Here is a 27,198-nt window from a genome sequence, read left to right on the forward strand (position 1 = left end):
AAGCTAAGAGAACCAAGAAGTGAACTGCTGTGCCCAAAAGTCATATAAAAAAGCAACAACAGAGAATGAAAAAAAAATGTAAAAGCATTTCCTTGCATGCTTGACCTTTTCTGAGTATTTTTCCATAGAATACAATGGGATAAAACAAGGAGGAAGGATGGATGATATTGGATGTTCTTGACAGCAAGGTTGTACACTGAATCTCCCAAAGGAAGTAGTAGATCCTTTACTGATTAAGTCATACAAAAATTAAACCTTCACAGCTCTAAGAACATAGTAAACAAATGAAAGTAAAGAAGTGCAGGCAAAGAGATTAGTAAGTCTCTCCCATCTTTCAGGGATATGCCACCACTGTGTATGTTTCAAGGCTTCAAAAGTCTCTTTTCAGACCACAAATTAGGCAAAGACAAAGGACACAAGTGACCAGGACTTACCTCTTGGCCATCCTTGTCTCTGGTGTCTTCTGCGTGGCCAGCTACTGTGGAGAGGAACTGCAGCAGCCGGTGAAGGGTATCGCAGTTACAAGGAGGTAGAAGATAAATGAGAAGCTGTAAGGTGCTGAGCTGTTCATCTGGCTCTAATACTAAGAGGGGAAAAAATATGTTCTAAGAAAATCACTCCAACTAACCTAAAAACAGAACAAATATACTGTTCCCAACCCAAAGGAAGGTATAGGGATAGCTTTGTTTAAGAATAATTTTCCTTACAGCATCAGAAGAAAAAGGGAAAACTCTAAGGAAACATCAAAACTATAAGAACTACTGCTATGGGATTTTTGCCTTAGTTGGTCAACATTTTGCTCACAAGCTCATAGGATTTTTCTTCTCCTATAAGAGAGCAAAATCCATGCTTTACACTCCATCACCGTTACTAGACTCAAATATTCTGCTTACTTTTCTACTTACTGCATTCATCTAGGTGTAGCTACTGGTATATACCTGCAGCTGTCAAGCATTTCAGTCAGGTTTATGATTCAGCCATTTTGAATCAGTTTTTCATCTTGCAAAAGTACCAGCAGATTGGAAAAGCAACCAGAGAAATAAAGGATGTTCTGCTACCACCACCAGTTGAACCATTTACCATCTAAATAGTAGCCAGTGACAAAGGTGGGACAGAGGCAGGATCTCAGACATGAGGGCTAGAAAGCATCTGAAGAACACATACCAGGCAGATGCTTAAGCTTGAAATGTCCAACTTTACTTTTTCCTAAATCCCTGAGAGTCAGCACTTGGGTCTTAGGCAACACCATTGGGAGTACTTAATATGATGGCTTTGAGGACCATTAACTATGAAGAAACTTGATTTTTTGAAACCAAGCTGGAACTTTGGTCAGGGGACAGATGTAAAAATTTTAAGATACAAGGATTCAAATGGGAGTCTGTAAGCTGGCACTGCTGGATCAATGACAGGATCAAGTTTTAATAGACAACATAAATTCCATCCTTACAAATGCAAAAATATGTATAGTTAGTGAAATCCTTCTTGTTCTAGTTTTCTGGATTATACTTATACAGTATAAAACACAAGAAGATACCTCAGTAAATTTATACTAAAGAATATATTATATTATATTATATTATATTATATTATATTATATTATATTATATTATATTATATTATATTATATTATATTATATTATATTATTTATGCCATCATATATTAGAATATACTATATACTGTATAATGTATTATACAAATATGTCGAGCAAATCAAGGCCAGAGCATTGAAGGAACAGAATAAAAGAAGGCTATTAGTAGAGATCAAAGAATTCAAACAAATTAGCTTTTGAAAATTGATGAATCAAGATGCTGTAGAGCTCACAGAGAGTGTTGATGAAAGGTGTATAAAGTTCTCTGGTAAGAAGTGGGTCGGGCATGTCACGCAGAAATTCCTTTAACAAGGCAGCCACATCATGAATGCTGTGCTCTTCATCTAATACAACATCTACACCTCGGTCAAACTCTTCACGTAACTGAAAAAAATTATGAGAGAAAATCATAGTCACTTATTGTCCCAATTAATACATCTCAACACAGAAAATCTTTTTAGAAGCGTATTTACCCATTTTCACTTTCAAGATTGAGCACGACCAGTCTTTGGTAAGGTCAAAGATGTAATGCATATCTGTCTTGGGTTGCAATGTGTAACCAAAAATGTGTATTCTATTTTCCATCTGTTGAAACTGGTTGGGGAGGTGTTTTCTTTATCTCTTGTATAACCCATGCCTCCTAACTCCAGAGGGTAGGGGGCAGGTTTCTTCTGTTAATAGGCCAGCTGTTAAAACCAGGTGGGGCAGTGTTCTTATCTCTCGCACAACCTGTCCTCCCTCCTGCGGGATTATCTTCTGTTAATGGGCCATCGAGGCTCACCACATGACTGAAAACATTACATCATCCCATTGTGAGATGCCCCACCCATCGGGAGGAGCCAACCATTCCTACCTAGATAAAAACAGACTCAGAAACACCAAGATAGCCTGTTTTTCCACTGGATTTCCCAGAGGAAGACCAGAGCTTTCTTGCCACCACTTCTACAGGATCACCTCTACTTCAACAAAACACATCTGTCACTCCAGGAGGATTTATTTGGACTGCTACCAACACCCTGACCAACAGGGTGTCAGGTTGTATTCTGATTCCGTCAGTGTTTCTAGGATTTTTTTTGTTTGGTTGGTTGGTTTTTTGGACTACTACATTTGTATTTTTATTGTTCCTAGTAAAGAACTGTTATTCCTATTCCCATATCTTTGCCTGAAAGCCCCTAAGTGCAAAATTATAATAATTTGGAGGGAGGGGGTTTACATTCTCCATTCCAAGGGAAGCTCCAGCTTTCCTTGGCGGACACCTGTCTTTCCAAACCAAGACAATATCTAATTGCTGCTTATTCCATAATACATAATAACTTAAGGTTTGTACCAGATTGTAATAAAATACATATTTTTTTCAGCTAATATATGACACTCTTGTATGAAAACATGTATGCAAGTATAATTTTTGCAGAAATGCAAGATTCATAGCAAAGGCAGAAACGCAAGAGAATAAAGATTACAAGACAGGCTCTTTATATCACCTTACTGCATTATCCCTGGAACCTGAACGACTAAAATTACATTTCATAACATTTAAGATTTTGTAGGAAAATCGTGTAAGATCATGTTAATATCCACCAAATCCACATTTCTCTTATCATTTAAGACTGCATGTAAAGATAGGTAGCAAGCAGACAGGTTCACAAGACTTCACAACATTCCTTCACACACACCTCGTTCTGCCTTCCCAATTTAGTTATACTCATTAAGTAATCATCATTACAGAGTTCACAAACAGCAAGCTAACATCATTACAAGATACTGCTATTTTTTCTTCCCTGCTTTGGTCCTCAGACAAATTCTCTATAATTCAAAGGCATCACACTTCCCAAAGGCAGAAGAAAACCTTCTCCCAAATCAGGGATACCTTATGAAAAGGTAAAAGCCTTTCCTTCTGGGGGGATTTTCCAGCACCACGAGCAGAATACTTTCCTCAGGCTGACAGCTTCACCTTTTACTTTCTGCAGTTTGAAAACAGTCAAGAGGTTTTAAAACTACTTCCTAGCAAAAATTTGTACCTTTGTTAACATTATGAGGAATCACAATGTTAAACCTATCTTCTCAGAGTGATTACAGCTAAATCTTATAAACAAATAAATCTGAGGTATCAGGTTTCTTCACCGGGAATATTACAAACAAGCCAAAGAGAGGAAAGAAGTTAAATCACAAGCAAACTATATGCCTGTGATAATTTGTGGCAAATCTATCTTGAGTGTGTTCAGTGTGAAAATCCTTTGTTTTCAGCTGAGATTGTGCTTTCATAATGGGTGTGACAGGGATTCATTAAAAACCACAGCCTCCATTCTAATTTATTAGGATTAATTTTAACACTATTATTATCAGTCATTACTAATAATGAATAATCATGCTATGAAGACCAGAATATGTTCTTTATCTAATATTATTCTTTGATTTATGGTCAAAGATTTTCCAGTGCCAGCTTGGGGACTTCATTGCCAGATTAATTCTGCACTGGAGACTGGTGACAAATGCAGAATATCCCTGTGGAGCACCTTAAATTACCTCAGTCTAGAAGATTGTTTCTGCACCTAAGTGCCTGAAAGCATCTGAGGAAACAGATTAGCACTGCATCAGGAATTCAGGCTTCCCAAATAGCTGGCTAAATCATAAACTGCTGTTACAGTCTTGAATATGGCACTTGTGATCTGATATCCTGTGAGACCTACAGAGGTGTCTTAAGCAGCAAAATAGCATAGGAGCTTTGGTGAGATGTGGCCACACTTCAGGCCCAGGTATCATGGCTGTTAAAACTGTACACTTCAACTTTAAGTCTTTGAGACTCCATTCACATGGAATGCTTTCAGACTTTTGGAAGATACAGGTGGTGAACTACAGCATCTACTGAATCTTATGATACGAGAGATGAGGATATCTGTGCAGGAACAGGGGATGGGAGAGCGGAGCTCCACCTATTTCACTCTTCATCCTCAGGGCTGAAGTTTCCACAGTGTCACCAGGCCCAGCATCAAGGGTTGCCCACCCCAACCTTGGCAACAATGCTCTGCTCGACCATCTGTTCTGGGCACAAGATGCTACCTGGCGTCCTGATGCACCAGATCTACCACCTTAAGTCAACATGAGCTTGGGAACCTCTGTCTGACACCCCATGGAACATGAAGGAAGAGGTTTGCAAGAGATACACATATCCTGAATTTTCTCTTCCTGCTCACCAATCAAAAACACTGCTGGCAAATGCATCTACTTACTTATGCAAATACTGCAAAAAACTACAGTGGAAACAGAACATTTTCTAACTGGGGAAGGAAGGAAAACAAAATATGCTTACTTTCTACACAAGAAAAACTAATGAACAGCTGCAAAAGCACACCAAAATCTGAAGTACTGGGTTTGGCTCTCTATGGTTCAGAAAATGAGTAGAATTTTAATTGAATCCAGACTTTCCCATGTGTTCATGTTGACAGCACTTATTACTGTAACTACAAGGGCCAAGCTGATGTATCCTTGTTGTTTAAGGAAATATGTAAGTTTTCCTAGTTCAATAAGTTAGTCTATGTAATAAAAAACACAGATACCCAAATATCTTGATTTCCTCACCTTTTGAAAACAGAGTAAAAGAAATGTGGTGAAAGACATTGATGTTCAAAGTAAGGCTTGGTTCACAAGTGAATGATAGAAGCTCTCTTCTTTTTCCTCAGACATATGATGCAACTTCAATACTTTATCTAGTTCAGTGTTGATCTGCCTCTGCAGATATTTTTTTAGCTTAGTGTTACACCAGCTACTCAGGAATAGAAACTGCCGGAGAATGAGCTACAATTCAGTAGGCTATACTGTCCTACCAGCCAAAATCAATTCAGTTTAGCTATTCAAGGTACCCTTCCAGAATGATAAAACATTACACTGTGAAGTTTTTGTAACTTTTTGCAAAGAACTGTAACTTCTGGTATCAGATGCAGTCGAGTTTTCCTTTTTTTTTTTTTCTGTTTGATCTTTTTGGTCTTAACTTCCTGGGAGGAGTATTTTCCTCTAACTTTTTACCCCCTCCTTATGCATCATGCAAACACAAACTACTATTCTCCACTGTTCTAATTCAACATGCATTCCTAGCTTCTGGGAATAAAAGGGCAATATCTAGGTAGGTATACCTAGGAGCTAACACCCACATTTGACTTTATCTCTGGAACCTAATTGTACACTATCTTTGCTTTTTCATCATTTGGCTGAGACTAAGACTTGGAAGGGTCTGCTCTGACCTTTAAGTCTAGCAGGGGTAAAAGAAAGGTGATATTTAGGAGCAGAGATCTTAGGGTCAAAGGGATTGTTCTGTACTTGCATGTTTTCTCATACCGTGAGTTTTCCAAAAAAGATTTACAGTTTGAGTTTACTTTGGGAGCTTCAGCTGTTTCTGAGATGAAACGAACAGCCAAGATTTTTTTTTCCCTGCAGTGTGACCTTTGGAAAATTTCTTCACCATAGTTTATTTGGATCTCCAACCCTGTGCTACTTTTGCAGAGCAAAACATACAGAGACTGTTAACCTGCTGAGAACCTGACAAGGATTTCACCAGATCTAAAAGATACTGGAAATGGCCTTTTATGAGCCATCAAAAAAACAGTGAAGTCACTGACCCAGAAAGCCTAAATATCACCATACCACAGATGGGGAAGAAATCACAACAAAAGGAATCAGATTTGTTTGTATCATAGCTGATGACAGAAAACCATATCCATATCCACTCACCTGTCTTACTCTCTTTTTTGAGCTTCCAACTCTGAATATTCCTACTGTCTGGAGACCTGCAAGTGTAACACATCATAGTACTATTTTATTGTTTAATTTTTCCTGAAAATTGTATTGAACCAAAGCATTCTGACCTATGTGTGTACTTAAAAGGATTAAAAAAAAATAAAAAGCAACATATTTCTCCACAAACTTGTACTTACCATGTTGACGCAAGATTCATTTGTGATTAAGAAGCCATCCACTGTGGTTTTTAAGGATCACACTTAATCTGCAAAATGGCATCTCTGTGACATTTCTTGTGATGTCACTTTGGTAGTGCCTCTGCTATGAGGAACAAAGGTATGCAGAGACTGAGGCACTGCTCAGGGTTTGCAGGTGTAACTTCCAGGACTGACATCAAAGGAAACAGGCAGTAAAACAACTAAATATGTGGGCACTGAGCTGTGTCTTTGAGTACAGGATGAAGTTGGTATTTGGGGTAACTCACTGTTTATAAAGTGCCTGTCAAGACAAAGTTGAGAATCTCCTTCAAAGGTACATAAATCGGGCACTCAGGCAGACTATGAGAGGGAAGAACTTCAGCTGGGAGGTGTGTGCAGTCTATAAGGTGGGAGCAGCTATTATATAAAGGGAAAGCTATAAAGAAGCATTGTTGTTGCACTTTTAGGCAAAGTGCAGAAATGTCATTTAGTCATTTAGACTTAAAGTGATCAGGAAATCGGTGTTGCCCACTGTTTCATACCATCACAGTGCAAATCTTCTTCTAGCCCTGTAGAAAGCCAGCACAAATACAACACATGATGATATATGTGGTTCTCAAATGGACATATCTTGAAGACTAACAGGACCAGAAAAATTTGAGAGGTGACATGGTCTTTAGCAATAACAATGTGAGTGGGAATTTTAGAGCCTCACGTACCTGTGTACATAGTATAATTTTACATGGTTATACACTTCCGTAAAAGGGATGAAATTATCTATAAACTTGGAAGTTTATGGGCTAACAAGGGCTACTCTGCAGCTCTAATCTCTACTGACATATAAGAGATGTTTAATTACCTTGTGAAAAAAATGCCTTTTGACAGCCATTAGGCTACACATGCTTGATGGAGATGTGTCACCTTGAGCAGTATTTGGAGTTGCAGATCTTCATCAGAGAAATTCAGATAGGATTTTGCTTTTTAGATTTTAGTCTTAACATAACACCTCTTTTTAAATCTTCACTCTTTGGTTAACAGAAAATTACATTGATGGACTATCATTTAGTAAACCCAGGAACATTGGCAGGGAATCATCTGAGATGGAGTGGGCAAAACCTGCAGGCTGCTTACCCACTCCTACAAAGATATACAGTGTTTGTCCTACACTGCAGGTCTAAACAAAGCCAGGCCTTTATACCTTTGGGACATAATCCCAGGGAAAATGGGAAAGGTGAACAAGGACAGAGGCTTTCATGTCTAAAAACATAACCATTTTTTGTCATATAATGCTCAAAATTATCCTTTCATTCATCAGAAACTGCTGGTGATTTGTTGCTGATAACGGACTTATGCATACAGGTAAGTATTTTCAGAATCAGCAACTTGGTCCATCATATAGCCTCGAATGATGTTGCTACAGTGTCCATCTTCTACCATCTTTAAATTTCTCTCAGTTACAATGACTGTCTTGTGGACAGCAGATTAAATCAGATTATTGCACTGTGGTATATTATAGTTTACTCTTAAACAATGCACAATAAACCATCATAAATTTCCTTTAAAAGGAAACTTCAATATAAAGCAAATATTTTTGTAAAGAGCATCACAAAGAAAAAACTTTGTTATGACAGTACGTAAAGAGGATTAAAAAAATTTTCGCAGATGATCAGGTGACATAAAATCACACTATCCAAATGATACTCAGCTGGATGGCTTTTTTGGCTGACTTATACTTTTATGTTCTCCAAACTCAGCTACCTTTGCTTAAAGGGATGGAAGTCATTAATCTCAAACTTAATCATCCCATGCTTACTTGCCAGCCATGGTATCTAACCTCTGTAAAAGACTAACAGTGTTCCTTGATACATTTGTAAGGAAGATAGTTTTCAGTTATGAATTGTGAAAGCTCAGTATTATTTAAATTGAAGTCCCTCATCTACAAAAGCCTTTCCTTCAGAGTTAGTAAATGATTTCTTGCTGGTTAAATTAGCATCAAATACATCATTTGCTGTTAAAATCACCATTATTTTGTGGTTTGTTGATTATTTGGCCATGTGATAACTCCATCTCGCTGTGGCCAAGTTATTCAATTATCATTAAAAAACTTTACAAGGCTAAGATACATTGGCAGAGATGGTGAGCAGATACCTAGATTGACCATTGTTTCTGCATTATGTAAAGATGTGGGAGGCTTGTGTCTGAACAATCATGAGCACATATGAAGAACACTGGCAGAAGTCTGTAATTTCCTTTGGAGACAGCAGGCCTGAGCCTGAGGCTGGTTAGGAGGAATCAAGTCAGAGACAAACTGAGTAATCAGCCTTCAAGCCTTGCAGTAAACAGGCTTCTTGAAGCTTAATATATATTTAGCATGGAATTCTTTCTTATTCTGAGCCCCTATCTTCAAATATCAAAAGTCTTGCACTACAGTATAAACAGTTCATCTCCCACCTTAAGATCCACTGGTTGTGAAGAATGACTCCAGACTGACTGGCGCATTTCAGACTTTATTCTGAAGGTACAGGTAAACCTGTGGGGTGTGAAGAGCTGTTTCTGCAGAGCTGAGCACCCCAGTACAAGATGAGTGACCTCCAAGAAAAGCCTCTATCCCTGTGCTCTATGGGCCAGTTTAGAAGCTTGTAGCATAGATCTTCAGTTTGGGAGGTTATCATGTACATTATCATGTACGAATTACTTGTGAGACAGTATTTTTTGCAAGAGGCAAAACAGGAGGGAAAATGTCTAGTTTTCAAAGATGTCCTTACAAATGGAAGCATATACCTACTTCTCATAATAGGAATTTATTTATATTATAGTAAAAATACATCTGCCACTCCTGGGAAAACAAAATATTCTTACCATGCTTTTCCAAGTGCTGGCAGCAGCTATCTACAAGCCGAGGAACCTGCCTGTAAATAGGGTTCAGGCTTAGTTTCTTATCTCTGGCCTTTTCTTTCTTGCTCTGGGCTTCTGCTGGCAAAGAGAGCTGGAGAGCTTCCAACAATCTTGAGTGATTGTCATCAAGATCTGTAATAGAGTCCACAGACATTGCGCCCTGTAAAATACACACACACACGAATAATCAGTCGGGCTGGGGCAGACTCAGAATCACAGGATGTCAAACAAAGACATTTGCCTACCTGCATTTTAAACAAACTAATACAAAAATACAGTTAGCTACAACATTTTTATAAGTTAACAAAGTTATAATACCACTGTAATGGATAAGAAAAATTGCTATGGTACCGATGTTATTATTATCCTATTACAAGGAATACAAATTAAAATACTGAAAAAACAAAATGCTTTCCACTCATTCACTCCATCTTTTTATTGTTGTAAGCCTACACATACTGCAGGGCAAGGATGAATCATGGTCTGTGGGTGCACCTCAACAGTACCATATCCATGTGCATGGAGACATATAGATATTTTTACATCTTACAGCCTACTTCTTCTGTAGCTTGGATCATTGTATCAGTGAAATTTATGCAAAATTATTTACAACTATATACAGTTAACAGTTAATATCACAAATACATACACCTATGGAGTTTGAAATAATCCCATTCTACCACAGAACGAAGATACACCAGAGAAGTTTACAGTAATATTTTTTAAATAATTCTACTTTACATATCTTAATATTTTAAAATCATTAAAACTCCAATGAAAGCTTTCAAAGCCAGGCTTGGATTCCAGCAAGCTGCAGAAGTTCAAACAGTCTGGAAAGGATAAAGCCGCACAAGCAGCAGGAGGTTTATGGCATGTTTCCATTTTCACACCTTAAAAACAAGACCTCTTTTTCAAAGCACAGGATTACTGCCACTTCAAAATTACCATTTCTCTCAATTTTTATTACACTTATGAGGCAAAACCATTCTAGATTACATGTAGTCTAACAATAATAATAAAACACAAAGAAAAAATTTGGGTTTTATTCCTAATAAAAATATCTGTTGTAAATTATTTTCTTTCTGAAACAAAGCATAAATTTTACCATAACTTAAAATGTACTTTATAAGGATGCAGCATGTAAGAAATAATAAAGAAAATGTAAATTCCTACTCTAAACTTTTCTGACAACTATAGTTTGTTAACACCACACTGTTCTGCTGGCAGGTAATTTATAGACTGCTAGTCAGAGCTCTACGTCTATTATATGAGAATTGTACAATTGCTTACAAGGGAATTTCAAGCTCTAGAAGTATTTTGTTCCATCAGCCCAGCCAACTGAACTGTATGAAGATTTTCAACTCATAGGTAAAACTCACATTAAGTCCGCTGAGATTTCAAACTCATTGAGAAATTTTTAGTTCATAATACCTTAAAAAAACCCCCATTTAACTTATCAGGTATAGCTCTGTTTCTTGTAACTCATGGTAGATGCATAAATGAAATACAGTGAAGTTTTTAGATTTTTTTTTACCCACATTACTATAAACAATTACTAGATCCTTTAGAATGCAACTTTTGACCTTTATTTCTGATGTCTCTCAAAAGTACATCTGCTTGATTCCTTTTACCATTTCCTGCCAACAGGAAACAAAAACTCAAACAAAAAACCCATCCAAACCAAACAAGAACCTCTGGCTATGATCCATGTGTGTAAAATTCCAACTGAATGATATTCTGATTTTATTTAAGAGTTTGGCATTCCAACTATCAAATGAATCAATTGACACTGAAAATCCTAACCCCACCCTCACCACTGCAGCCCCTGTGTGATAGGTGTCTGCTTTTATACCCGGCTTTTACTGGCCCTTTCCTGTCTGCAAAGCATCCTCACCTCATAAATCGTTATCAGAGTCACTTAATTTGGATTCAGATCCCTAAAATAGATGCAAATACTGTCAGTTCAACATGGTCCTTGGGCATTTTATCAAAGTTGTGGATTAGCCAGCACACTGAGCTGGCTTTAGGAAGAGTGACCTTGAGTTCAATAACTGAAGTCACTGCTTGGCAATACCAAGCTCAGGCCAGCTCTGATTTTACAAAGTGCACAAGAAAACATTACCAACACACTCCAAGGATCCAGCTCAAGCTCAGCCAGACCTATTAGTGTGGGCTCAGACAGACCTACCTGACTGCTGAGGAACAGTGCAGGAGGAAACTGTGCAGACCACTGCCCACTGCTCCAGGTCTAGCAACACACACAGTGAGATACCTGAACTGCAGTGCCAGCAACTAAAGAAAATCAAGTTCCATCGACCAGGCACTGCCTTTGCACATAATGGATACCAGTACCTGCTCCCCCATGACGAGTTCAAAATCTAAATACGCTGGGTAAGTCTTAAGGCGAGCACACAGAAACACGAAGAAAAGTGGAATTTAAAGTCTCAACTTCCAACTGCGGGCAAAAATCTTACACAAAAAATGTAGCAACAGTGATTTTTGTCCAGCTGCTAGAGGAGAGAGAACCACAGCACTCACACTATGAGCTCTGCAGCCAGCATTACCTTCTTCGTCTTACTGAAAGTCTCAGCTGAGTGTTTGAAGACTCAATGAAATACACAAAAGTGAATGACACAGATGCAAAGAAGTGAATGATGCAAGGATAAACAATCCCTCCAGTTTAAGTTTAAAAGGACTGCACTCCAGGTATCTGTGCAGCATTTTTATGATAAATTGGTTGTATCAGTTGCATGCACTAACAAATAACTTTTTAAATCTTTTGTAAGCATTTGTCAGTTGAAAACAAACAGTGCAATGGTGTTCAAGAGATAAAAGATAAGTGCAGACTTCCTTATCATCCCCTAAATAAGCTCAGGGCAGAGATGTAAGTGCACTGATAAACAGAATGATAAAGACAGACAAGATATGGGATGTGAGTTGATATTAATGTTAAATAATTATCAATTCATTAACTAATTAATAATCAATTCATTAACAATTCCCTAGAGAAAATGCCAGCTGCCTCATGTCATACTGCCCACCTTACCACTATGTCTACTCTTACCTCTCTGTAGGTGAACCATGTCCTTCTGCATCCTCATGGCTATGGACTAAAGGCTCTAATTCGGCACTCTGAAAGCTGCAACGCCAGTACTGACAAAAAAAACCCCCTAAAACTAACCAACTATCCAAACAAACGAAACAAGCAAAACCCTCGCTCAGCTTCTAGGAACTTGGTCCTGATGGATCTCTATGGATGTACCAAAAGATCCATGTTCTTCTGCTTACTCACTAGTCAAATGCATGTCAGAAATCTCATCACACTTCATGAAAAGAACAGCAGATGACTCACCTCTGGACACATGAGTTATCTTTCGCTTCTATGAAAGAAGGGTTCTGAAGCCAATGAGTACATACAATGAACTTTTATTTTTTGTCACTGACTGCCAAATACTGAAAGAAGTTAATGGGCTTCCCTTTACACTTCATCAAGTTGATTGGCACTTTCATGTGAGCACAAGTGTCTGTTCACATGGTTTGCACAGACCAACAGATGTGCATTAATGCACATACAAGACTGAAAACATCATGCTTTCAGTTTTGCAGACAGAATATAGACATTTCGAGCTTCAGCTAGCAGCCAGACGAACAAAGAGCCCCATGACGTGCCTTCTGCCTTCTCTCAATTTGTAATTTACTCCAGTTCTACCCCTCTTAAACCCTGGTTTGAAGAGCCCAACAGAGAATTTCTATGAAGCAGGTTTTATCCTAATGATGAAAGAAGGTGAGATTCTTAAGAAACTACTTTCTTTTCCAGAGTCTGTTCTTGTACCTCAGGTTTCTTTAAAAGGTTTTATTCAAAATTTTAACTGTAGAACTGGAAAATTCAGAGCATAAAATTTACTTACAAGGAACAGATTTATGCTAAGAAATAATCAATTTTACATGTGGATTAATATTCAACCCAAACACATCACTCTGTGTTTTGCTGTCAAAGGCATCTTCATAGCCTGCATGCAGAAACATCCTTCGAAGACCCTGGTACAAATCAAGTCTGACAACTCCTTCCTTACCACAGAGGATATGATATGGGTTGAACCATGAGGATTTTTATTAATAAAAGGATAGGGATTATTATCAGGTTAAAGCTAGATTAAGATAAGTATAGCTATGAATATCAAACACATAGATTTGACTTTTCATGCTGAAAAAAAATCGGTTGAAGATAGATGTGTCCTGGGTTGAAGTATATTCTATCACCATCTTCATGAACTGTTGAAACCAGGTGAGGCAGTGCTCCCTGCCTCCTCCACTCTGGCTTATCTTCTGTTAATGGGCCCATCAGCACCTTTGCTACACAGCTCACAGATAACCCCCTCCTGGACTACCTCCTGTTAATGGGCCCATCAGGCCTTATCACATGACTCACCATCCCATTGTGGGATGCTCCGCCCAGAGGGAGAAACCAAGCATTCCAGCCTGGATATAAGCTGAGACTCTGAACACCAGAGGGGCGCTTACCCACTGGATTCCCAGAGGACCCGAGCTACCAGACCTTTCTACAGGATCACTGCTTCAGGAAGACCACCTCATCTGGACTGCTTCCATCACTACGCTCAGGTTGTATTCTGACTCTGTCAGCGGTCTTTTGTATTATTGCATCGATTTTATTTTACTTTCTTTCCTTTTTTCTTTTTTCCTATTAAATTGTATCTCTGACTTGGAGCCTCTCATTTGTTTTGCCTTCAAACTACTACAAGATGGAATTTGTTAAATAGAAAGACTTAGACACAAGGAGGTGGAGAAAGGGAGCAAACAGGAAGACTTCTAATCTCTCTGCCTCTTTGCGATCTGTTACAGACTCACAGAGTCTACATGATCTTTTCACCATCAGCAAAAGAAGATCCCCACTACAGCTGAGAGTTTTCTGATGTTGATGAGGCTGACTTCCAACTGAAAAAACCCCACTATTTGAACAAAAAGTATTCCACAGTCGACACACAGAGCAGGTTTTTCCGGGTCCAGCTAGACCCTCTGGACCTGCAATCACACACCCCATTGTGATGTGGCTACTCACACGCCTCCTTGCTCGTGGCGCTGGCTCAGGTGTGTTGGGAGAAGTGGATTCATTCGGTGTTTCCGACGTTGAGCTGAGAGATGAGTTACTGCTTGAAAGTTCTTTGTTCTGCCTTTTAGTTCCGAATGGCAAGAGAAAGGCCACAAAATCCGAAACATCTTTTTGCTCTTCTCTCTGAGAGTCTTGCTTGAGCTTGTAGGCCCGGTCATTAGCAATCACTTGAGACAAAGGCATTCCAAAAGCCTGGGGAATAAATTCTGCAACAACAACAAACCCTTAACAGTTACCAAACATCTGATATTTATTTAGTACAAAAATAATTAACTCTGATGTTGTTAAGAAAAACAATCTTAAGTCCCTTTAAATACACTGTAATTTCATTGAAGTATTGGACTCAGTAATAACAACAACAACAGCGCCAGGTAATTGTAGCCTATGGTATCTGAATCATATTTCTAGACCCATAATGCAGGATACACTGCACAGAATCTTGGAAAATCACTTGAGATCAGATCTAATTAAGATGTTAGCTTCCACCAAAAGTAACTGAAGTTGGGCACTTCTGGTTACATGTAGATGGTACAGAGGGGCATCAGAAGCTCTGGTAACCATCCTGAGACTGGGGAGCCTCATTGGACTGTGCCAAAGCTCTCCCTCATGTTTCAGATTCTTTCACCAGGCTCCTTCTTCATAAATGCTGTAGGGCACCAGAGTCAAAAGGTGCCGGCATGTGGCACGGGTTTCACTACAGTTCAGAAGAGTATGAACCTACCTGTGCAGAGAGCTTTAAAGTACATTCACTACTCAGAGCAAACCTTCAAGGATATAGTTTTAATTTCATTCAAGAACTATACTGTTTTAAATACTGGTAAGATTAAACCTGTTTAATGGTGGTATATCAGTATAAAGTTCCTTTACAATGGTAAAAAAGCATGGACACATGGAAATACAGGGGAACACGTTTGTCTCAGTTAAGAAAACAAACATAATGCTATCTCACATCAATATAATTGTAATGTACAAACCCAGCATATATCTCAGGTCTCGAAGTAAAATGTTTAAATATTTTACAAAATGGAAAAATTTTTTACAGTGAATCAGTCAGCAACAATGACATTCTCATCAATAATTTTCAAATCAGACTTATGCAAGATTAGCAGAAGCAAAACCACTGAGACAGATTTGCAACTAGAACTAGTTTGTGCTCCGAAGAAAAGAAAAACATAGCTATTGATGCTATTCATCCTGGTGAAAATTAGTGCAACTTTGGCTAGGTTCCAGCTTCAGACCTGCTCGTATCAGGAATAAATAAAGCACCAGAGATTAAAACTGAATTTCTTTAAGCATCAAAAAAGGAATTATAAAAAAAAGAAGCACCCATAAAAACTCTTATATACTACACTTCTCTTTTGCCACAATGGTGTAAATAATTAAAGGACAAAACTCCTCCTGGGATTTTAAGTCTTTTTAGGTCTTTGATCACACTTCCAAATTGTATCTGGATTTGGATTAAAGCAAGGCATTGAAAAGAAGAGGATATTTTAAGAATCTTGAATGAGGACACTACTAGTCCATCAGACTAAAGAAATAACAGCCCATTGTTCTGATTTGGTAGGAACATTCCTGCTCTTTAGATGCATGAAATGTTAAGACATGAAATAACTTTGGTGGCCAGACAAAACTAAATCAGGAATCAGAGCCTCATATATCAAGTCACTCTGGAAGTGACCTACGAGTAGAATGACACCTAAAGCCATCTGCATGTAATTTAGGACAAGAAAGAACATCATCACACACATATCAAGCAATGCAAGGATTGCCAGTTTGAGTTCAGTTAGACCTTTCCCTCCTGTACTCAGCAGAGTGTGCCCACAAAATTATGACAGTATTAATGTTAATTTTTTTGACTGTTCTGAATTATCTTTCTAATGAACATTTAAGATGACAAATTTGAAATGCACATATGCAACATGTGTCCCCTTCTGGCTGTCTGACTGGGTGCTTTGTTATACTCCCAGCACCCCTTTTTCTTTGTCCTTCTACAACATTTCCTGAGAAAACCCCACACAGTATATTTCTCTGCTTTGGATCAGAGCTTCAAATTAGGAGAGGACAGCAGTATTTAGCTCATGTGATAACCAACAGCATGCTGGTGCCACTGATCCTACATCAGCTGGGGCAAGATCACCAGGAGACGAGATCTCAGCACTGCTTCATTAAACAAGTTTCATTAAAATGACCCTCTCCCTGACTTCAGTATGTGAAGGCTGGCATTTTGAGGTAGGTGTTGCTCCTCCTTGGAAACTCTCAGATGTGGGATTCCAGGTTTTTAATTGTTCTTGCTCAATGTGGGCCAGAGAAAGGACAATGAGGCTCTCTCTACGCCAGGCTGCTCTGATGTAGGCCTTCTCAGAGGACACATATCGCTTCCTCGATTTCTCAGTGTCTGGCAGAGACGTGGAACTGGATGAAAACCAACTGGCTGAATTTCAGACTAAATACAGATGGTAGTGGTGCTGGCTGGCATTGGTAATTACGTTAAAGAGTTGGCAAACCCAGTAATGTTTTGCTCATTTGTTGAAATTAAGAGAATCAGTTGCCCCCTCAGCAGACTGCCTACAGCCTCAAGTTCCCACCAAAATGTGTGTGTGCTTGCACCATGGGCTGTGGTGGCAGGGAGCATGTTCTTACCCACCACACTGCAGAAGCATTCAATCCCAACAACACCCTTGTCAGACAGGTAATGAGAGTGAATGTCAGCCCTTCTGACATTTCAGATTCATTAAAAAAAAAGCTGGATTCATGTGAAGTAATTAGCAACCCATGGATGGCAGAGAAAGGGCACTAACTCAGGTCACAAGATGTGTAGGTTTGAGGCTTTGGTCTCACAAGAAAGAAAGGACCAACTGCCTTTTTACAGCTGTAGGCTGGGGATCCCCTCTGGCAGAGAGGTTTCTTTTGCATGAAGTAATGTACCTTAAAGCAGTGGCTCAAACCTTGGTCTGTTGTATATATACTGAGTGCCAAAGCTACTAAGTTAGTTATTCCCTGTAAACTCAAGAAAAAATTGATCACTTATTCAGTGACGAGACTGGGCAGCTTAAAAAGATGTTGTACAAAAAGTAACATGTAAAAATGTGAAACAAACTGGCAGATTGGGCAATCGGCTTGGAAACAGACTCATATCCTTAGCCAGCACCACTTTTAATACACTCAGTTTTCAGTGTTTACTGGCAAAGGAGACAATTTACTGTTTTGGAGAAGTGCATAACTTCTCTTACCAGAAAGTCAATCTTGCAGCTGAGGCAAGTTTCTTAACAAAATTTTGATTGAAACCGATACGTTCCTAGGAAATCTTTCTTTGGTGGTAAATCATCATTTTCTAATAAAAAGCAGCATGTCACAGAAAAATTTGTAGCCAGATCAAATAAGAGTTTCAGTGATCCCAAATCCTCCTTTTTGCTAATCAAATGATAATATTCAGGATGTTGACCCACATGGTTATAGCTTACTTGACTTCATGTCACCCTATCCAAATACAGTTTAGAAGACTTCTCTGAAGTTTCAGCTGGTGAAAACTGCTTTCCATCCCACAGAACTTAACAGTCTGTTAAGAACCAGTGAGGTCTATATTCTAGATTCTAATGAGTCTTTCAATACTAATAAAGTGAAAAGTAACTAGTGTCCTCAGCAATCAGAGTTTTTTATTAAGTACATCATAAATGCTGGTTTTAGGTTACTAATATCCTGTGACCAAGATTTACTAAGGTGCTTGTACCACATCTGTTTAAATGACAGGAACAGATATCAGAGAATAACATGTTTTTAAAGGGATATTTAAATGGGATCTTTAAGTCAAATTCCCAAGATAGGCAGACAGGGTAACTCTGTTTTGTTAACTGAAATCAATTATTTCAGATCTGTAAAGACAGTGATGGAAGCAGAAAACAAGGAAAACAGAAACCTCAGTCCATAATAGGAACTGCAAATCTCCCTTCACCTCAAGGTTCTTCAAAACCTGCAGTGACTCCAGGAGACTGAAGATAAGACAATGTTCTCAGCATCAGTTCTGTGGCTGAAAATCACTTCTCCAGCTACTTGGAGCTCACTGACCTTCAAGGAGTGATATAGGACCCTCCCAATTACTTAAGCTTTTTTTTCTGGGAGTACATCTGGGGTTTTTTTACAAAAAACTAAAGAGATTATTTGGTACTTTACTTGACTTTAGTATAAAATATAACACCATGTTGATTAACCCCCCCTTTTTTATGCTTAGAAAGCATGAGAAACTTATTCAAAGTTTTTTTATAAATGCATGGTAGGGCAGTGAGAAGGCTTTTAAAAAAATTTCTGATAAACGATGATAAAAAAGAAACTACATTTATTCAACTCCCTCCTTAGGCTGTGCCAAGGTATATGGACACCACAATAGGCTGAATTTGCCAAGAACAAATGCAAACATTAATTAATACAAGTTAATTTACTGAGCATGAATAGGAAGTAAAAGACATAAAAGACATTTTCAAGAATTTTGAACAAGAGAAAAATTGAACATTTTCTGGATTTGCATATGCCACAGAGTTACCAGGAAGGCCTTTTCTCAGGGAGTCCCGCATACACAGCAGCTCTGCTAAGGTCTCACAGATGAACCTGCAAAGCATTTACATTCCACGCAGAAATGTCAGCAAAAGGGATGATCCTCAGTTACTCAAGGAATCACATAGCAAGTGATTATTATTTCTGAGAAGGTCTCTTTGTTAACCTGTAGGGTTTTCTGGAACCAAGGCAAAACAAACTTGGTTTACTGATAAAATCTTCTAGGACAAGTAATTTCTGGGAGGCACATCTCTCAGGAATGCCTGTGTGTACTTTACAAGTAGGCCTGCTTACGCTGACACCCGTATCACTGGCAAGGGATGGCAAAAGACTCTGCTTCTGCTGCCGTAAAAATTAACACTGAATTCAGAAGGGAACAATATCCAGCTGCCAGCATGCACAGCATCCTGAGAATGTCTTATTCCAAGCAGCAGGGACATGTTACTGCTCCTTCAGCCTGAGTACTGTTTGTCTGCAGCCAAAGCCAATGTTTGGAGACACTTGTAGACAGTAGGATCGAGGGTCATGATGGCCATTAATAACCAGGAGGCCGGGTAAAGCAAAAACACTTGAATGATGGAAGCTGAAAATTTTGCTTAAATGTCTGGGTGGAGTGTTATTCTCCTGTTTAGTCTGTTTACATCCAGAAAGTTTTGCTATATCCCGCTTTGGTGAATTACTCAGAGATGTAATAGCAATTGAAAACACACTTCTTTTACAATTTCTCCCCTTTTAATGAGATGTTGACAGATATAAAAAAGGACAAAGAGGATATGAAACTCATTTAAAATGATTAAATTCTACTGTAGTGTCTTTATTGGCCTTCAGAAGTCTGACAGGTTGCTGAAACTCTCACTTAACAGACACATTGACTGATCCACCTAAAAAAAATGTGAAGTTTAGACAGTAAAAACTCCGTAGATTGGACTGAGTTCTAAAATACAAGTTATTAAATCTCCTAGAAAAAATGAATACTATTCCTTTGGTTATGCTTTTGAAGTATAGATGCCTGGTGGGGTGGGTGGGGAAGAACAGTCTTGGGCACAAACTGGAGAGAGGTGGCGCCTCTCCAGAGAGAGTGACCTCAGAAACCTGCAGCATGGGGGAGTTCAGTGCATGCTGGTGCTAAAGGAGAGGGTTTGTCAGGCCAGAGCTGCAGTGAGGCCTCCATCGTGCATCCCTGGTGGTCAGAATGGTGGTCTTTGCTTTCCATCTCTGTGGCCTCCTGTGCCAGGCTGATGGCCCCCACAGCACAAACCAGCAGTCCTGGTTGGTCATTCCCTCTGCTGTCATTAAGAGTCTGCTCAGCAAGTACCTGAGTGGCAGATGATCTTTAGTAACTCAGAAGGGCAGAGAAAAGTACACCAGAACCAACCATGGCCAGAAAACCTGACAAGTAAGATGCCACCTGCTGCTATTTAGGCTATTTTTGCCTAACATTTGCTGTTGGCAACTAGTAAGGGCAGATATGCCTTTCTTTTCACACTGCTAACACAACCTGTTCAGAATGTGACTCCTTCCAATTTCCTGGACCCATACTGACCAACCCAAGTTTTTCCTAAAGGAAGGAGAGAAATACAGATTCTACTGTTTGAGAAGTGCTGGTGTATTTTCCTCTAAGAGGGTGCTCCTATAATATTTTATAAGTGGTGAGTGCATGTAAAACATCTCTATAACTCAGAATAAAACAGTGAGAGATGGGAGAAAAAGGATAAAAGCAGACAGGTATATGTTTGAAGTATCTGAATTTCAAATAATAATAAGAAGAAATTAATTAAAATTAGGAGAATCAGCACAGTAATTTCTAAAAATGTTTGGTCCAGTTAACCAGATAGTATCAGCAAGGCTGAAAACTGGGAAGTAGATAAATTTAAACAACGATGAGTAAGTACAAAGTGCTGACCTTTACTGTGGAAACTAGTGAGCCCTAAAAGGCAAAGTGTACTCAGAAAGCCCTTCAGAATAGAAATTATATCCCCTAACCTGCTAGCTGAATCAAGTATAAACGCTACCATGCAAGGTAGACACACAAGAAAATCCCTGAACAGAAGTGTAATAGCAGAAAATAATATCTTGAAGTGCTCAACATGGTGCAGCTGTATAATTATTAGAAACAAAGGTCAGATGAAATAAAACACGGCTGTAAGGAAATACAAAAGAATGCAAGGCAATGTAAGAAAAAATATTGTTTGAAAGATCTTTGGCAACAGAGAATTTAGTGGAATAAAGACCAATTTTGGGTTAAGGATTTGAATCCATCACCAAAAGGACACTTCTCAAGGCACTGCACCACAGAGCATTGGTGCAACTGAAAGTGCACTGAAAGTGCAACTGCAAAGATCTACCAAGTTTGGGTGATACAGCAAAATTCTGGCTTTGGTGAATTATCAAAGCAATTTATCATTGTTAAAATATGCTACAGTAATGAAAAAATGTGAGAAAAAAAAAAGCCAAAATGTATTCTAACTCTCAAAAGAACTTCTAAAGAGAAACTTTCAACAAAGACTACCAAAGTCATGGTACCCCTAAGGGAGGAAAGATGAAAGCTTTCAGTACACCAAAAATCTGTGAGAAACAAGACATTTTAAAAAGCAGGATGTGGTACTTTCTGATGCAGAAGAGCACCTCACAGGCCCTACGAAGACCAATATCTGGCAAATACACTGAAAAGCAGGGCAGGTTTTGCACAGAACTATGTTGCTTTGCACTCTCATCTGCACAAATAACTACAGAAAAAACACAGCAATGCAATGACTGACTAATTACAATGTAACTAAATGTAATGCATTAATAGGACAGCGCAAAAAAGATTTTCCCCAAAAGGTGCCTATAACATCATTAAATCTCTTCCTTAATGACTCCTCCTGCATGTGGCTCAGTCATATACCCGGTAATTCCTGAAACAAATGAAAAGTTTAGTACTTGCAATGTAATAATACAGGAAGCCACTGGACGTATCAAACCAATGTCTCAGAGCACATTCAGTTTTAGAAAGATTAATACAAATATTTTTAATAAACAATTTTAAATCAAGAAATAATAATCATGTATTATAGGTCATCAAACAAATATCAATTAAAATAAAAATTCTTTTTGGCACCTATCTAAACTAACTTGGAAATGGGGATGTTAATTTTTTCAGTGGAATTTCAAAGTTCCATTCTTCTGCTAAACTAGACTAAAAGTGAGGGCATCAGAGGACACAGGTCAATTCCTCTGTCACAAATTCCTGCATTTGTGTGCATGTTTGTGAAACTGGGATATCAATACTGGGTTTTACAACCATTTTTCCAGAACTTCTTTTCCAGAAGTGGACACAAAATTAGATGCACAATTACCTACATGGAATTTCACAGACACTTTCCAGTGTCTCAGTGTTTAGACTTAGTTCAAATAGCTCTGAATTAAAGGTCAACTTCAGGTCTTGGATTAGGACTCAGCCCATAAAGCTGATTAGCGTCCAAACAAAAGAGTACAACCATATCTGTAAATCCATGTCATGTGGAGTTTATTAAAATCCAACTGATCGGTAGCACCGAAGCATTTATATTTTTTAAACAATGGCTATTTTCCTAAGGTTAAAGAAAGAAAAGCATACTGACTGACTTGCTTGGGCAGTGCTGTGTTTATGTGCTTTGTAAATTGAGAGCACAAATGCAGGTAAAGAACTGGATCATGTTATACAGACCACACACTGCACTAGATGGTGAAAATGAGAAGAAAGAACATTGGAGAAAAGATGCAGTCCTTTATGTCTTCCCTTTTTTCTCAGGGAAAAAAAAACAAACCCAAAAAAACACCTTTCAGTTGAAGAGATCTGAGTTATACTAAAGTCAAAGAGGAAAGATAAAACATACTTTTTAGCTTGAAAATAAATACTTAGACAGTGTATCAGTTCAACAACATTCTACTTCAAAAAGTATGTATCAGACTAAAGAAATCTCATATGTAAAACTAACCTCATATGCAAAACCTGATCACTAAATATTTACTCATTTACCTTTGTCTCTGTTCTTCTCCTTTCCTAAAGAGTCCAGTTTCTTTCTTAATGACTTCTTCCTCTTTTGTCCATCTGTAAGAGGCAAAAAAAAAAAAGAAAAAAAAAAAAAGGAAGTAAGTGAAGAGAAGTAACTCTGAACAAACTGCTGCACAAGCTGTAGGAACATGGAGAGCGAAGGTCACAGCACTGGGGATCAGGAAGGTTGTGAGGCACATTTCACAAAGGCTGGGAACTGTCACAGTCCTCTGGCCCAAAGGAGTGTGGCTTTGCTCACCCAAACACTGATGCTGTACTGGGGAGCACAAACATATCCCCTGCATGCTGCTGGGCACATTTACACGTGTGTGGTCACTGAAGAGTTAACAATGGAGGTTTTTTGCTGGATGCCCTTGATAGCAAAGCACTATAAACCTAAAAGGCACTGGATAGCCTTCATCCATGGTCACAAGACTGTGATTCAGGTGTGGAACTAAAGGTAGTATTTGGAAAGGGAGGATTACTAACATCCAGGACAAAGTTCTGCATACCAGCCATACCAATTGGTTGATAGCTGACCACCTTCACATGACCCATCTGATCTAAACTCATACTGGGAGCTTGGCAGCTGGGTACAGCATGTCCAGATTGGTTCAGATGGATTAGAGCCTCAGAGAGATTTTTGTTCTGACAATCGATATATGGTCCAAGTTTTCACTAAGGTATTAAGGACCAAAGATTTTAAGCAATATCAGAGGCAGGTTGGTTCTTGAAATAATGATATCAAAAGGCTGGCTATCATTATTTCCTTCAGCAGCATCTTTTATAATGAAAAGTCAACAAAACAGAATTGTATTTATTAGGTCTCAACAAACACCAGGGATTAAGTCAAGGGCCTGCTTTAACTTGCACCTTTGGAATTTTTTAAGTTCCAAAGCAATATAAAGGGTCTACCACAGAGACTGCTATGCTAACAGAGACACTGCTCTAGATAAAGTTTAATGAACATGCACCTTTTCCCTTACTGGTTTGGTAATATGGCAAAAACGCAAAAATGAGCACACCATATCCATTTCACTTTTAGGGCAAGAGAGTCACCAAGTAATCTGTCTCAACACATTTTTCTAGTTTTGTAAGCCAGTGTCTTAAGTGGTCTTTTATAGCAAGGAACATACCACAAAGGAGTGAAATGGATCTTTGTTAATGAACTTTCCTCCTTGCAATTAGGACGAAATGAGAGAGCACAAGCACAAGCTATTTCTCCATACTTTTCCCTCAAATCCTACTGAAAACCAAGTCCAGAACAATACCCAACAGACTGCTCAACAAATTCTGACTTTTTTATGGCCAATTAATATCCTTTTAATTTAAAAGTAACATTTCTTTTTACTTTTTGTAATGGTGGTTGGACCGACTCCACTTGCACACTTGCACTCTGCAGTTATTTCCAGGATACCACAGAATCACAGAATGGTTGGGGTTGCAAGGGATCTCTAGCCCCTTCCTAGGAGATCACCTAGTCCAACCATCCCCCAGGCAGGGTCACCTGGAGCAGGTGACCCAGAAATTTGTCCAGGTGAGTTTGGAATGTCTCCAGAGAGGAAGACTCCACAACCTCCCTGGGCAACCTGTTCCAGTGTTCTGACCTCCTCAGTGTAAAGAAATTCTTTGTCATGTTGAGGTGAAAATTCTCGTATTCTAGTTAATGGCCATTGTTCCATGTCCTGTTGCTGGACACCGCTGCAAAGAGTCTGGCATCATCCCCTTGGCACCCATCTTTGGGATATTTATATGGATTGATGAGATCTCCTCTCAGTCTTCTCAAGTCTAAACAGGCCCAACTCCCTTAGTGTCTCCTCAAAAGAGAGATGCTCCAGACCCCTCATCATCTTTGTAGCCATTTGCTGGACCCTTGCCAGTAGCTGATTGTCTCTCATGTACTGAGGAGCCCACAACTGGACACAGCACTCTGGATTTGGCCTCACTGAGGGTGAGGAGATGGGCAGGATCACCTCCCCTGATCTGCTGGCAAAGCTCTTCCTGATGCACCACAGGATACCAGCAGCCCTCCTGGATGGAAGGGTTCCCAGCACTCACAACTCAGATATTCAGTTCCTGTCTTGAGGTACGACTGCCATTTGTTGATTATATTAATCCCCTTTTCCCACACCTGCTCTGGTGAGAATTCATCTCTCTGAAATAAGGCTGACTAGATGGATAAGAGTTCAGCAATATAATGGTGGTAATTCATTGCCTGATATGGTCTATGATTAGATTTTCCTTTTTTCTTAGCCACATGACAAGGCTATAACTCAAAGTCATATCCTGATTGATGAAAAGCCCAGACTTTTCACACCTTCTGACATTTTCTGTTGCTAAGCTTAAGTTTTTAAGAGAAATTCTTGCACCCCTTGGCAATATGAATAGTTGGTAGCCTGCTTACATACACCTGAAGGTACAGCTTGTTTTTATAAGATTCCCTGCTACCACTGTGTCCTGGCTTTATATCTAAAAAATAATTTCCCAATTATTTTCCATGTTATAAATTCAAATTACTGCTTCACAGACTTTTTTTGATAGATGACTAATATTTCTTTGGAGTCACATAGCCTTATTCTCCAAAACTCCATTTACTGACATTCTGACATCCCACTGAAGTCTACTGAGACATTAAAAAATGAGAGAAAAAATCAAAATTTGATGTAAAATGCAGTGTTTTGCTATGATCATCTACATTTACAGTTTACCCCATGGCAAGAAAATAAGAATTGCATATGAAAATAAGGCTGAGAAGAATCGCTGTGAAAAAGCTAAAGCTCAGAAGATCTGCCAAGAGGTCTGAGGCCAGTTCAAGTTCTCCTCCTCCCCAGCAAAAGAGACGATAAATTAGTCTATACACTGTACATATAAATATGTTTTCAAATGACTGTTAATACAGGGCACATCAGGCATGAACATTGCTGAAATATTCATAATGTGTTTAAAGACTTAGGCAACTCCAGCAGTTTTACATATAAAATGAACCCAATTCACAATAATAATGCCTACACTTATTAGCTGCAGTCTTCAATCTCCAAAACATTCTTGAGAAACAGGCAAAGCATTATTATACATGCTTAATACCAACTATATGTTTTTTACCTAATTAGAAAATACTTATGCAAGATAGTATTGTATCAGTCTGAAGTACTACTAGGTAGGGATGGATCGCTATTTTTAATTTCCACTTTGGAAAAGTCTAAACCACATAGCGATAAAAGATGTTGGGCTGTTATTCAGCCTTTTGTGTATATAATTGTCAATTTATGTCTTCTTTCTGTAGATCAACAATAGATGTTGCTGTCTCCTTCAACAGATTCCATTCAAGAACATCAGCAAGACTAGAGAAGCACTCAAATGACAACTGTCACAGTGAAGAAAGCTCCTTTTTATTTTTTTTCCTTTGATAATCCATTCTGTTTCTCCTGAAGGACACCTGTGCAGGCAGCTGTGCAAATCAGTTTGTTTTTCAGAAATGGACTTGATCTGTTCACTACTTACTAATTTATATGTTTGCTGCATTTTTCACTGCAATGCATACATCACTCCCTAGGCATCTATGTATTAAGGCTAGCACAATGAATATTTAAAAGACCAAGAGTCTAGAATCAAACTCCTGAGTGCACATTAAATTGCTACGTGACCTCTTTTTCCAAAGTGGTGAGCACTTCCAGGTTCAGTTAATGCCAAAAAGACTTTTCTATTTGAAAAATTAGGTCATGTCTTTAGGACTCTGCCAGTGAACCACACAGCCTAAAGAATACAAAAGTATTTCTACTGATCTACTGACTTTTGACGAGAATTGAACAATCTGACTTCTAAGATTATCAAAACTTAAATATTTTGGGTCAATGTTGAAATTCACCTGTAGTGTCATCACTAACACCATTTTTTTAGCATTTATACTATCAAATCCCAGATTTTCTACAGACCATTTGAAGGCTAAGACTTGTCCCTAAGTGAGACCATGGTTCTACAAACTAGGTAAGGAGAAGCCAATTTCACACTGAGGATATATAAATTTCAGCTTTAACAGTTAGAACATGAAAAGAAAGAAAGAGAACTTTGTAAGTTTTTAAAATTACTGTTCTGTTGCTTTG

General features: G+C 38.6%; 1 protein-coding gene across 3 annotated transcripts in view; it reads right to left on the minus strand.

Moving 5' to 3' along the window:
• ARHGAP6 (Rho GTPase activating protein 6) overlaps positions 1 to 27,198 on the minus strand; it is a 317,250-nt gene that overhangs the window by 18,644 nt on the left and 271,408 nt on the right. For all 3 annotated transcript variants that reach the window (XM_066176816.1, XM_066176815.1, XM_066176817.1), the window contains exons 3-8: positions 23,084 to 23,155; positions 14,488 to 14,744; positions 9,375 to 9,570; positions 6,313 to 6,368; positions 1,824 to 1,974; positions 435 to 583 (exon numbers count right to left, since the gene is read on the minus strand). In XM_066176816.1, coding sequence (XP_066032913.1) covers positions 435 to 583; positions 1,824 to 1,974; positions 6,313 to 6,368; positions 9,375 to 9,570; positions 14,488 to 14,744; positions 23,084 to 23,155 — 881 coding nt within the window. The remainder of the gene's footprint in view (positions 1 to 434; positions 584 to 1,823; positions 1,975 to 6,312; positions 6,369 to 9,374; positions 9,571 to 14,487; positions 14,745 to 23,083; positions 23,156 to 27,198) is intronic.

The sequence above is a fragment of the Chamaea fasciata genome, unplaced genomic scaffold (genome assembly GCF_029207755.1).
Source record: "Chamaea fasciata isolate MVZ Bird 193981 ecotype frontalis unplaced genomic scaffold, bChaFas1.0.hap1 SCAF_2, whole genome shotgun sequence".
NCBI classification, from domain to species: domain Eukaryota; kingdom Metazoa; phylum Chordata; class Aves; order Passeriformes; family Sylviidae; genus Chamaea; species Chamaea fasciata.